This window comes from Capra hircus, chromosome 24, assembly GCF_001704415.2.
Source record: "Capra hircus breed San Clemente chromosome 24, ASM170441v1, whole genome shotgun sequence".
NCBI lineage: Eukaryota > Metazoa > Chordata > Mammalia > Artiodactyla > Bovidae > Capra > Capra hircus.
The window spans coordinates 20,389,053-20,403,733 of record NC_030831.1 but is presented as its reverse complement, the minus strand read 5'-3'; the positions used below and the strand labels follow the sequence as shown (position 1 = coordinate 20,403,733).

The 14,681-nt window shown below is 38.0% G+C and overlaps 1 protein-coding gene across 3 annotated transcripts in view; it reads left to right on the top strand.

Annotated features, from left to right (window-relative positions):
- Positions 1-14,681, top strand: part of KIAA1328 (KIAA1328 ortholog) — a 433,299-nt gene that overhangs the window by 158,533 nt on the left and 260,085 nt on the right. For all 3 annotated transcript variants that reach the window (XM_018039479.1, XM_018039481.1, XM_018039480.1), the window contains one exon: positions 7,743-7,870. In XM_018039479.1, the coding sequence (XP_017894968.1) occupies positions 7,743-7,870 (128 nt within the window). The remainder of the gene's footprint in view (positions 1-7,742; positions 7,871-14,681) is intronic.

The following is a 14,681-nucleotide window of genomic DNA, read 5'->3' as shown; positions in this document are numbered from 1 at the left end:
GTTCCTCAGTTATTTGGGTCCCCTTAGGAAGTACTTGCATAGGACTGCATTAATGTTCTTGCTGTTGCTTTCATTCTCTGTTATCTTAAGTATGTGCTTGCTTACCTGCCCTCCTCGCTGGATGACAAGCTCCCTGCAGAAGACAGTGTTGGTCTTGTTCATCATTGTGTGCCCAGTACCCGGCACAGTCTGGGGTATTAATGTACTCAGTAAATATTATTCAATAAATATTTATTGAGCACCTATTACATAGGCTAAGGAATTCAGCAGTAAACAAAACAAGTATTCCTGCCCTCATGATACTTATTTGTTGAATGAATGAAAGAACGAACAAATGAACAAAACTGAATACTTTCCTGGACAGTGTTAGACATTCTCATGTCTTTGGCCACCGCATACAAAATGATTAATTCCCAAATCTCTATTTATGCTGAGACCTCTTCTCTGAATTCCAGGCCCAGGGCTTCAAGTGTCCCAGTTGGGCATCTCAGTGAATTGCTCCCCAAGCGTCTCCAACTCAGTGTGTCTAAAGCCCCACCCCTTCCCCCATACCTTTTGTTTGTTCTTCATTGCCTATCTTGGAAAATGGAAATGTGCATCATACAATTTTCTACTCAATTCATAAGGTGATTTTGTCTTAAATTTCTCTCCAGCCAAATCCCCCCTATTTCCTACTATATTACTTCAACTCGGACAAATCCCCCCTATTTCCTACTGTTATTACTTCAACTCGGACCCCTCTCATCTGTTCCTTTAGACTGTTGTAGCCAATTCTAGCTGGTTGCCTTCATTCTATCTTCAAGCCCCCCAATCCACCCTTCACATTCCTACTAAAGGGATCTTTACAACGTACAAATTGGTTGTAAGATATCAATGGGTTCCATAAAAATAAAATTCAAACGACTTAGTATAACATTCAAGATCTGGCCCCTGTGTCTCTGCAGCCTCTTCACTCATTCTCCTTACTCTCAACCAGTCAACCACCCATGCTGTCATATTTGCAGTTCCCTTAATGTGCAAATCGGGTTCTTTTCTCTATCCTTTGCTCCGGATGACCTTTCAGCCAAGGTGACTCTCCTTCCTTCCTAGCCAGTGCATCTGTAAACTCCTTTTCCAGGATTCATTTCATTTAATATACTATGAAAATAAAAAGAACACAGAGAAGATTTTTTTTTTACAACTTTTTATCATGACAGTTTTCAAATATATCAGTTCAGTTCAGTCGCTCAGTTGTGTTTGACTCTTTGCAACCCCATGGACTGCAGCATGCCAGGCTTCCCTGTCCATCACCAGCTCATTGAGCCTGCTCAAACTCATGTCCATGGCATCGTCGAGTCGGTGATGCTGTCCAACCATCACATCCTTTGTCGTCCCCTTTTCCTCCTGCCCTTAATCTTTCCCAGCATCAGGGTCTTTTCCAATGAGTCAGTTCTTCACATCAGGTGGCCAAAGTATTGGAGCTTCAGCATCAGTCCTCCCAATGAATATTCAGGACTGATTTCCTTTAGGATAGACTGGTTGGGTCTCCTTGCAGTCCAAGGGACTCCTAAGAGTCTTCTCCAACACCGCAGTTCAAAAGCATCAATTCTTCAGTGCTCAGCCTTCTTAATGGTCCAACTCTGAATACACGACTACCAAAAAAACCATAGCTTTGAGTAAATGGATCTCTGTCAGCAAAGTATTATCTCTGTCGGCAAAGTAATGTCTCTGCTTTTTAATATGCTGTCTAGGTTTGTCATAGCTTTAAAGCTATGGAGCAATCTGCCATGCTTCCAGTTTTCCTCCTTTTATTTGCAATGAAGTGATGTGATCAGATACCATAATCTTAGTTTTTTGACTGTTTTAAGTTTTAATCCAGCTTTTTCACTCCTCCTTTCACTCTCATTGAGAGCCTCTTTAGTTCCTTTTCACTTTCTCCCATAAGGGTGGTGTCATCTGCATTTCTTCTAAAGGATTCTTGCCCACATTAGTAGAGATAATGTTTCTGAATTAAATTCACCCATTCTGTTCCATTTTAGTTCGCTGATTCCTAAAATGACTATGTTCACTCTTGCCATCTCCTGTTTGACCACTTCCAGTTTAGTTTGCTTGATTCATGGACCTAACATTCCAGGCTCCTATGCAATCTTGTTCTTTGCAGCACTGGACTTTACATCACCAGTCATATGCACAGCTGGGTGTTGTTTTCGCTTTGGCTCCATCTCTTCATTGTTTCTGGAGTTATTTCTCCACTCTTCTCCAGTAGCATGTTGGGCACCTACCAACCTATTTCAAATATATAGAAAGGTTAACAAACTCATGCAATGAACCTGCTCCCAAGATTCCACACTTGTTGACATTTTGCTCTTTTTGCTTTGCCTCCTCATATGTTTATTTATATATGTATATATATACATGCACACAAATCTATGTACATATTTATGTTTTAGTTCTATTATACATTTATATAAATAAATTTACTTACAGATATAAAATTTATTTTGCGCTTTTTCTTCCCTAAAGTGGCAGCTGTTATATGTCACCCTAAATATTTCACACACATAAGAATAATATTTCTCTTTATAAACCACCTAAGAAAACAAGCATTAATTCTATAATAACTTTTTCTGAGTCTATATTCCAATTCTCCTAGTTGTCCCAAGAATGTCTTTTATAGCTATTTCTCTTCCTGAGCCAAAATTCAGTCTGATTAATGGGTTGTATTTCGTTGTGTCTTTGATCTCTTAATCTAGAATAGTCCTACCCTCTTTCTTCCACATAACTTGACTTTTTGAAGAGTTCAAGTGCTTTGCAAAATCTCCCACATTGTGGATTTGTCTGATTGTTTGCGTGTGGTGTAACTTATCCTTTTGTTTCTTTCAATTCCTGTTAAATGGGAGTTAGATTTCAGATTTGGTTGGATTCAAGTAAAGCATACTTGGCAAAAATATGTCTTAGGTGATGTTGCCTGGTTCAGACACTAGGAAGTACATAATTTCTGCTTGTTTCACTACTAGTAATCCTAAATTAATTTACTTTGTTTAGGTGATGACTACCAAATTTTACCATTTAAAGGTCATTTTCTTCTTTGCTGTAAATAATCTTAACACCATACAAATTTCTTATTTATTAACCTTTTACCTACTGATTTTAGCATCAATGAATGAGCCTCACCTAAATTAGTTATTACAATTGGGGATTACAAAATGGTGATTTTAAAAATTTTACCATTCCTTCTATATAATTAACATTTTTCTGTAAAGAGGGACTTTAATTTTTTCCCCTTTCACTCTTTTCTTCTTTTGTGAAGTATCACAATAGACTGGTGAATTTTTGTTTACTTAATTTGCTATTAATGAGTCATTCTTTTTGATGCTCAGTTTATCCCAAATTTGGCCAAAAAGCCCGAGCCGAGAGGGACTGAGAGTTCCATTTAGACCTGCTGCTATTTCTCTTGATATGCCCTCGTCTATTTGTTTTAAACACTTTCTTGCATTAGAATAAGAGTTTAGGATCACTTTGTACCCTGTCCCAGCCATTGAAATCAGTCTTTTTTCTAAGGAGTCTTGGTTCCGTAAAAAGGAGTTTTATTTTCAGAAAATATATATATATATTTTCTGTTTTGTCTTCTCCCAGAGACCTTTCTTCATTTCATTTTGTATTAGATCAGGAATTACATAGTAAACCACCAGATTCAGGTGTCCTAGACATCTGAGGCAGGGGTGGGCTGGGGTAATGGGAGTGGTCTCCACTGCACCAGAAGAATGCTTCCAGTTTAATAAGACAGTTAGTTGCTTAGGCAACATGCTAGTAGCATATGCTGTCTTCTGTTCTTTCTTTTTCCACCCTTGATTTTTCTCTCACAGAGTTTTTTAATCTTTCATCTCCCTATTCATTCTGCCTCAATCTCTAGTTTTAGTATTTTTCTGTATAATGCATTTTGGGGTTAAAGGCTTTAAGCTTTGCAGAATCACCATTTCCAGCAGCTGTTTCAGCAAATTAGTTTGATGTTTAGGTTTTGATATGATAGTGCTTAATATTAATTTATTTTTCTGTTGGGAAGCTTTATTTCTTTAATGAGATCATAAGGACTGCTGTTTCTCTCAGCTCTTGAATCACAGTTGAGCAGACCTGCAGTGCTGGGTTCACATCGTGGCTGGTGCACACCTTCCCTTAGGTTGAATTTCATCCATCTGTTGCGTTCTGCCCCGTCTCTTGGCCAGGATTGAGTTAAATATGTCTTCTTTCTCAGTATCTCCCATCCCCCCGCCATCAGTTAAGAAGGCATTTTACCCACATTTTCCTTACATAAATCTCTCTACAGATGGAGGATTGTAGTCTCATTGTGCTAGGGAGGAAGGCAAATTACTGTTTTGCATGTACATATATTTTGGATTTTACAGGAAAGGGGAGGACATTTCAAAATCTGGTGAATCAATACAGATATAAAAAATTGATAAAGTTAGGACTGCCTATTTTATATTCTGCCACATAGCATGTATTTAAATGAATTTGCCTATAATTTGCCTTCAAATGCTGACATTTAACTCTTAAGCTGTATAATTGTGCTAACTTTTTCATGAATAAAATTCATATTCTGTGTCCAGGCTAATATGTTCATCTACTATAAACATTATTGCCTATGGTAACAGCTAGAATAAAAAATTCTTTTTATATACATCATATTGTTGGCAGAGACTCTTGGGGCCACCACAAATCATTCCTGTCTTTTTGAGATTGCTAAGAAAAAGCGTGGGAATATAAAACCAACCTGGTTTGATGTAGATTGACTTTGAGAAGACATTAGCTTATTTAGACCACTGTATATTGTGTTGTTATTGTTTTTTAAGATGCTGAGTGTTAAACATTCTCTTCTATTTAATATATTCTTTAGCTTAGTAACCAGCCTTTCATTATGAACCAGCTCCTATCCTACAAGCCATCTCTGGCTCCTTTTTTGTTAAAGGTTAATAATGAGAATAATGAAGCAATTGGTTATTTATGCAGTCAGGATTGGCAAAAGTTATTAGAATAGGAACCTGCCCAGGAGCAATGATTAGGTTATGAAAATGTTAAGAAGAATACTGAAGCCAGTCACCATTTTTGACATTTAAGAAATACTACTCCCACCCTTAATCATGATGGCCTGTTATAAAGGTATTTATACAGACTAATCTCATTGGACAGTAATTTTATACCAATAGCATTCATAATTAGGTGTTGAGGGGAGACTCAGAAATGATCTGAGAGAAAAATGGGCCTGGGGAAGGAATTACCACAATGAGAAGTAGGAAACAGAGAACTCACCCATGAATAGAATTACCTGTCTCCCAGACACCTGATCTATGCAGTTTGAGCATCTTCTTCTTGAGTATTTTGCAAATTTGAGAAGCTGTGGGAGAGGGTAACCCCAAGTTAGGTTGCCATGTTCTACATGCTAGACTGTAAAACACGTAGGGAGGTATATGGGAAGAAAATTTTCTAATGTTGCTTTTATTAATGAAATATTGAGTTAACTGACATGCAAAACCAAAGAGAGCCAAGTCTAATTGTAATCTTATGTTTAGTATAGTTAGAACTTTCTATGTAAATTAGGCAGTGATTGCTTTGACCAAAACAGTTTAATCACTTCTACTCTGAATTTTTGTTAACAGCTATATTGAGATATAATTCACATACAATAAAAATCACCTGTTTGCAGTATACAGTTCAGTGGTTTGAGTATATTCCCAAAGGTGTGCAAAGACAAGCATCTAATTTCTAAATCATGTTCATTACCTCCGCCACAAAACTCGTACCCATCAGCAATTGCTTCCTATTTTCCTCCTCCATCTTTTGGTAACCACTAATATACTTTCTCCCTATATGGGATTGCCTATTATGGACATTTATCTCCCTGCCCTTTAATTCATATAATGAATATTTCAGAAAATTGGAGAAAGGGGCAGGAAATGAACATGGATAAATATAACTCTTATTTGTGATCTGGTATACTTAAAATTGGTAAAGAATCTACCTGCCAATGCAGGGGGCAAGAGACATGCCTTTGATCCCTGGATCTGGAAGATCTCCTAGAGTAGGAAATGGCAACCCACTCCAGTATTCTTGCCTGGAAAATTCTATAGATGGAGGAGTCTGGCGGGCTTCAGTCCATGGGGTCGGGTCAACATGACTGAGTGACTTAGCACACACAAATACACACACATGCTTGGAATTAAGTTTTCTTTTCCCTGGCCCTGGCTCATTGGAAGATGTATTTTAAACAAGAACAGTAGCATGCATAGAATATGTAGCCTTTTGTGTCTTAACTTCTTTAGCATATTAATGTATTCAGGGTTCATTCATACAGTAGCATGTAGTGATACTTTGTTTCTTTTATGATTGAAAAATATTTCATTTTATAGGTATACCACATTTTGTTTATCCATTTATCATTTGATAGACATTTGAGTTGTTTTCACTTTTTCACTGTTATGAATAATGCCACTTTGAATATGCATGTACAAGTTTTTGATGTGAACCTATATTTTCAGTTCTCTTGGAGAATTGGAGTGGAATTGCTGAGTCTTATGGAAACACTGTGTCTAATTTTTTGAGACATTGCTAAATTATTTTCCAAAGCAGCAGCTTTTTACATTCCCCTCAGCTATGTAGGAGGGTTCTGATTTCATCATATTCTTGCCAGCACTTGTTATTGTCAGTCTTTTTGATGATAGCCATCCTAGCAAATGCAAAGCGGTATCTTAGTATGGTTTTGATTTGCATTTCCTAGTGGTTAATGGCTAATAATGTTAAGTATCTTTGCTTACACTGCTTAGACATTTGTATATTTTCTTTTGGGAAATGTCAAAGTCCTTTGCCGATTTTTAATTAGGTGATAGTTTTTTTATTGTTGAGTTATGTAACACCTTCATGGGCTTCCCAGCTGGCACTAGTGGTAAAGACCTGGCAATGCAGGAGACATCAGAGATGCAGGTTCCATCCCTGGTTTGGGAAGATCCCCTGGAGGAGGGCATGGCAACCCACTCCAGTATTCTAGGCTTGGAGAATCCCACGGACAGAGGAGCCTGGCAGGCTAGAGTTCATGGGGTCACAAAGACTTGGACATGACTGAAGCAACTTAGCATGAACATGCACATAACATCTTCATATTTATGGATACCAGACCTTTACCATTTGTTCAGTTCAGTTCAGTCGCTCAGTTGTGTCCAACTCTTTGCGACCCCCTGATGATTTGCAAATATTTTCTGATTCTAGTGTTGTCTCTTCAATTTCCTAATAGTGTCCTTTGAAGCACAAAGTATTAGAATTTGAACTCCAATTTATTCATTCTTTGTTGCTGTGCTTTTAGGTGACATTGCCTAATCCAAGGTCACAAAGATTTTGCTTTTATGAAACTTATAGTTTTACCTATTACATTTAGGTCAGTGATCCATTTAAAGTTAGTTTTATTTATGGTATGAGGTGGGGGGTCCATCTTTTTTTTTGCATATGTTTGCATTTGTTCTTATTTATTCAAATTTAAAGATTTGAGAAAGAAATATTTAAATAGGGTGAACATTGTGACTCTCTGAAACATTATTGTTTCATGATTTTGAGGGGGATACATGTACTATGTTCATCTGATGACTATACTTACCTGCACTCTCACCAAATATGGTTGCATTTCTGCTTCTATTTTGTTTGTTGAAATCTGAAATACTACCCTGCTGGATGCAGTTTAAATCCATTTATTAGTTTTTTCCCTTAATTTGCAATCTCACCTCTTCAGTTACAATATAAAGAATGCCAAGAACTTCTAAGTCTCTATCAGAAGTATCTATCAGAACAGCAGGAGAAGCTCACTGTGTCTGTCTCAGAACTTGGTGCTGCTAAAATGCAGGAACAACAGGTAAGTGTCTTACTTCTTAACTTTGTTCTTTAATGGATCAACCAGATGTCAGGAGAGTCATCTGGCCTCTTACTTTAATTGTCTCACTGTATACATTGTCTTTAGAAGTGCAATTACAGTGTGTGATTGAGTTGGTTTAATCTACTTCCCTGTTTCCTTTTCCTCTCCTGTTCTGGGGCCCAGAGGTCAGGAATGATTCCTTGACCAGGCTCTGCATCAGGAGGGCAGCTACTGGTTGTATGGAAGCACTGCAGGAGTGATCAAGAAAACCCAGTGTTCTGTTACTTAGTGACAATCAGGTGGGCTCTTTTTTACTCACAAACCTCTTCTAATTCATGTTCAGAGTTTTAGAATAATAAAAGTGACTTGGTGACTTGTAAAAGCTTTAATTAGCGAAACTGGAATAGTTAATGTGATTTAGTATTTGTAAATACTTATTAATCACATAAGTATATATGAGCGTTTGCTTATTAACGTTTGTATACATATCCTCAAATAGTATATATTACATAGTTAAATGAAAGTTCAGAACCCTGCCAGCTGTGATGTGAAACAAGCTCTGAAGATCTACTTCTTTCTCTCTAGCAAGTGACACCGGCTGTCTTTTTCACATCCAAATCATCTTCAAATGGCTAAGGATACCCTTTGTATTGAAACACTGTAGGAAAAAAGCTATATGTATAGTAGGGTCAAAGTCACTCATATTAGTTTTAAGACATTGATAATGTACCCATTATCAGAGTAGATTCCATCCTGGTTATGGTTCAGTATGTTGAGCACAGCTACTTTATTACTAATTCTTCATTACCCAGGTTCATTTTCCATTTATGCATGGATGGACAACTTTCAGAAGGATTATCCTGTCTTTTCTGTTAAATTGTACAGATTCAGGTTCTATATTGATTGCAAGGATTATCCTTTCCCTTTGAGTAGTAACAGTCCTGAGTGGTTTTCTGTAACCCTTCTAAGTTTTATTCAACCTAAAGACACCTGTCTCAGATGGGTTAACAGTTTTGATCAAGAAAACTCCAGTTTTGAACCTCAAGTTTTGACATGCCTGCCTGCGTGCTGAGTCACTTCAGTTGTGTCCAACTTTTTGTGACCCCTATGAACTATAGCCTGCCAGGCTCCTCTGTCCATGCTATTCTCTAGGCAAGAATACCGGAGTGGGTTGCCATTTCCTTCTCCAGGAGATCTTCCCAACCCAGGGACTGAACCTGCATCTTGTACTTCCCCTGCGTTGACAGGCAGGTTCTTTACCACTAGCACCACCTAGGAGGCAAGTAAAAAGAAAGAATAATAATTTTGCTGGAATGTGGTATATCTTAGACTTCTAATATATCCTCCCCCTTTTTTGAAGTCTACAATATTTATAAGAAACAACCAAAGTGTGAGTGGTTTATTTGTATTCTAACTTTTGAAAAATTTTCTTTGGTTCTGTTTTCTGAAAACTTAGGCTGTGAAATGAGGCAGAGAAGGTAGCAGCTAATCTTGCTTGTCTGGTTTGTTTTGCCACTTCACAAAAGGGCAGGTGTACTTTAAGGTGGCCCTTGTCTACTGCTCTCATGAGTGGGCTAGAGAAAACTACAGCATGAAGTTAAGACTTCTGAGCTCTGCTTTTGCATTTCCACTCCCTCCCTGTCCATGGTATAGGTGTTACAGGGCACAGAAACACTGACCAGAGTATTGGAGGAAAGGCAGAGGGACTTTCCAATTGCCAGTAGGTAAGGATAGAGACTGCAGGAGGATATGGCAACTCACTCCATTATTCTTGCCTGGAGAATCCCATGGACAGAGGAGCCTTGTGGGATACAGTCCATGGGGTCACAAAGAGTCGGACATGACTAAGTGACTAACACACACACAAGGATAGAAACTGAGAGTCAAGAAATAGTCATTAGGGGACTCTAAAGACATCTGGATTATGGAGGCCCAACCCTTTTTCTATCTCCTTCTAAAAAGAGGAGAGTGAAAAAGCTGGCTTAAAACTCAACATTCAAACAACATAAGATCATGGCATCCAGTCCCATCTCCTCAAAGCAAATAGATGAGGAAACAGTGGAAACAGTGACAGACTTTATTTTCTTGGGCTCCAAAATCACTGCAGATGGTGACTGCAGCTTGAAATTAAAAGACATTTGCTCCTTGGAAGAAAAGCTTTGACCAACCTAGACAGCATATTAAAAAGCAGAGACATTGCTTTGCTGACAAAGGTCTGTGTAGTCAAAGCTATGGTTTTTCCAGTTGTCCTGTATGGATGTGAGAGTTGGACTATAAAGAAAGCTGAGCACCAAAGAATTGATGCTTCTGAACTGTGGTGTTGGAGAAGACTCTTGAGAGTCCCTTGGACTGCAAGGAGATCAAACCAGTCAATCCCAAAGGAAATCAGTTCTGAATATTCATTGGAAGGACTGATGCTAACGCTGAAAGTCCAATACTTTGGCCACCTGATGTGAAGAACTGACTCATTGGAAAAGACCCTGATGCTGGGAAAGATTGAAGGCAGGAGGAGAAGGGGATGACAGAGGATGAGATGATTGGATGGCATCCTGGACTCAATGGACAGGAGTTTGAGCAAGCTCTAGGAGTTGGTGATGGACAGGGAAGCCTGGCATGCTGCAGTCCATGGGGTCACAAAGAGTTGACAAGACTGAGCAACTGAATTGAACTGAAGTGAACTGAAAATGAGGCAGGAGAGAGTAAAACTTCCTCAAGGAATAGTGTTTTATGTTTAAACTACTGACTCTTGGACGTTTCCGTAGCAGCCAGCCACTGCTTCTCTTACCTAACCTTAAACTTGAGGAGCAAAACTTAAAAAAAAATAAGATATTAAAAATTGTTGGTCAAAGGAATGGAGAAAGTATATTCTCAAAAGGAGATACTTTTGAATTTTCATTTTAACTTTATCATGAGAAAAATTTAAAACCAAGTTTTCAGGAAGTGCCTGGTGATCATACCACTTGTAGGCTTTACTGTTTGAATGAAATTAAGGCCACTTGTAGGCTCTATGATTGGAACCTGGAGGGGGAAAATAAGTTTCCTTTTGAACACTATGTGGCAGTTGTCACCTATATTACCTGACTTGTTCTTTGTGACAGGCTTCTTTTAGCTAAACCAAGGTAAGCACTTTCTCACTCAACATCTTGGAACCTGGGTGAATCTGGTGGACACGTCTACTTGCTGTCAGTAAAGGCATCACTCGCTGTGCGCACTCTGAGTGAGGATGTACTGAAGTTAGATGTCCTCATCATGTGCTCACAAATAGACTGCTCATCTCTATCATAGCACCGTTCTTATTCTTTTGTAATGACTGTTCATTCATCCTTCTCTTTCACCAAGCTTTTTTGAAAACAAGAGTCCTGTTGGTTTTTGTACACACAGAGACTAATATATTTTGGCTTAATAAATATTTAATTTTATTTAACAATATTTAATGTGGAACATACTATGTACTGGTACTGTTCTTAGCTCTTAACGTACATTAAAACATTTAGTCCCTCGGTAGCCCAGTAAAGTTATTTTACAGAGGAGGAGCCCGAGGCAGAGGAAGAGATTTGTCCAGGTCATCTAGGTAGCAAGTCGGGAAATCAAGCAACTGCTGTTTAGTCGTTAAATCCTGTCTGACTCTTTGCAACCCCATGCACTGTAGCCCGCCAGGCTCCTCCTTGCCTGTGGGATTTCCCAGGCAAGAATACTGGAGAGAGTTGCCATTTCCTTCTCTAACGGATCTTCCCAACCCAGGGATTAAACTCATGTTTCCTGCTTGGCAGGCAGAATCTTTAACACTGAGTCACCTGGGAAGCCCTGGGAAATCAAGATAAGAGCCCAAACAACCTGACTCTGTATTTTCTTGAGAGAAAGACAAGAAAAACTTGAGATCGCTAAAATATAGATATATGGAAAACTTGCTTTAAATACCCTTGTTTCTGCAACTAACCCTCTTTTGGATCTTAATCTGAAATCCAGTTTTTTATATCAGAGCACAAATCTACTAGAGATGGTGGGAAACACTGTTTGATTTTTCTGTGAGTAGCCATAGTGTTAGGTAGATGTAAAATTTTATTTGTTCTCAACGTAAGGTTTTTTTTTCTTTTTTTTCATTATTGATTTTATTTATTTATTTATTTATTTATTTTTATTTTTACTTTATTTTACTTTACAATACTGTATTAGTTTTGCCATACGTTGACATGAATCCACCACGGGTGTACATGCGTTCCCAAACATGAACCCCCCCTCCCACCTCCCTCCCCATAACATCTCTCTGGGTCATCCCCGTGCACCAGCCCCAAGCATGCTGTATCCTGCATCGAACCTGGACTGGCGATTCGTTTCTTACATGATAGTATACATGTTTCAAAGCCATTCTCCCAAATCATCCCACCCTCGCCCTCTCCCTCTGAGTCCAAAAGTTCGCTCTACACATCTGTGTCTCTTTTGCTGTCTTGCATACAGGGTCATCATTGCCATCTTTCTAAATTCCATATATATGTGTTAGTATACTGTATTGGTGTTTTTCTTTCTGGCTTACTTCACTCTGTATAATCGGCTCCAGTTTCATCCATCTCATTAGAACTGATTCAAATGTATTTTTTTAATGGCTGAGTAATACTCCATTGTGTATATGTACCACAGCTTTCTTATCCATTCATCTGCTGATGGATATCTAGATTGTTTCCATGTCCTGGCTATTATAAACAGTGCTGTGATGAACATTGGGGTACATGTGTCTCTTTCAATTCTGGTTTCCTTGGTGTGTATGCCCAGCAGTGGGATTGCTGGGTCATAAGGCAGTTCTATTTGCAATTTTTTAAGGAATCTCCACACTGATCTCCATAGTGGCTGTACTAGTTTGCATTCCCACCAACAGTGTAGGAGGGTTCCCTTTTCTCCACACCCTCTCCAGCTTCACACCAGTCAGAATGTCTACGATCAACGTAAGGTTTTTTAAAACTTATCTTTAGATTTTGTGATGGAGATGCAGCAATTCATTTTCCAGGAGACATTCATTTGACTTTAAGAGACTTGCTCAGTTTCTTCTTTGTGTTGGTTGCCATGTGGCTCAAGTTGCTTATTATAGGTTTTGTGTATAGTTTTATTAAATCTGCAGTTCTTATGAAGAATGCCCTAGCTTATGGTTTTCTTTTTACTTTTGCCATTTGGTTGAAAAGAAGTTGCTCCATTTACAAAGTAAATTTTTTCCTTGCTTTTCCCCGGTCCTCTTTCTTACTTTGCCTCAAAGATGAAACATTCTCCATTCATCTTATAATTTGTTCAGCCTTACAAATTCTTCACTGTGGAATCTAGAAAGATGTTTAACTTACTCTATTTAGACTGAGACACCTCACTGATGTGTGTCTGTTACTCCATTTCCTGATCCTTAAGAAATAGTACTTAACAAATATAACCTTGGTTCTTAGACATGGGAGGATCCAGTAACCATAGTTTTTATCAGTGTACATTTTAGAATATAGCTCTTCTGATCACAGGTGAGTGTTAATTTCTTTTTCTGTGAATCTGAACTTAATGTCATCTTAAACTACGATGCTTATAACTTCTTTTTTAATATTTTTATAAAGATGTTTATTTTTATTTATTTGACTGTGCTGGGTCTTAGTTGCAGCAGGTGGGACTTTTAGTTGTGGCATGTGAGATCTAGTTCTCTTACCAAGATTCCAACCCAAGCCCCTTGCATCAGGAGCATGGAGTCTTAGGCACTGGACCACCAGGGAAGTCCCCTATTTTAATCTTATTTGATAAGCTGTATCGTTTCAGGAATGGTATAGTATTTCCACAGAACTCTTTATATTAAAACCTAGGCTGCATGTTGAATAGCTTTTCCCACTGTAGTTTGAAAATGTCCCTATGCAAGATTGACTTACTGTTTTTCTCAACTCTTCATTTTTTTGCCAAGTGGATATTAAAAGGTAGATTTGGAATCATCTTGAGATTTCTCCCTTTTCTACTAAATGGATAAAATCTCCATTACTTTTTAGCCATGGGCAGTGGATATTAATGAATATCTGTTGTTCTGATCTGGTAAAAGGCCTTTTATAGAAATTTTTCCATTTTTCCCGTGATTACGTCTTCTGTATTTCTCTATTTAGGTCTGGGTCATGGACTAGACAAAATCTGAACCATAATAAAGATAAATCACTGCTGAGTGCGTGTTTAATTGTTTCTGTGTTTCTATTACTGCTGTCTCTATAGTTTGTTAAAGAGTTTTGTAGCACTTCGGACCACAGTGTCTTGAGACAACTTCCTGTACTGTGATTATTTTCATATATTCCTTTGGTTAAAATTTTTTTGTTTAACTACAGCATATAGGCATGCAGTAATAAAGCTCCTTCCCATTCTTCTTCTTCTAGTACCTTCTATCTGATTTACTTAATGTATTTTAATATGTAATATTTATTTTATTTCTGTCTATACTAAGATATCTTTGCGTTTGTTATATAAACCTAGATTTTCTTGGCAGTCCAGAAGTGTCACCACACTTCTAACTAATAAAGAAGCCAAATCAAAAATGTCATGCTCTTGGGATATCTGTTACATGTTTGACTCAAGTGTACTACAGAATTCTTCATGGAATAAAAGATTCGTAGATAGAAAAAAGATGTGATTAACAGCTAACTTCTCATCAGAAACAGTGGAAGAAAGAGGCAGTGGGATGGCATATTCAAAGAGTTGAAGGGGGAAAAAACTGACAATCAGGCAAAAGTATCCTTCAACAATGAAAGTGACAATAAGGCATTCCTAAATAAATAAAGACAGAGAGAATTTATTACTGGCTTACCTGCCTTACAATAAA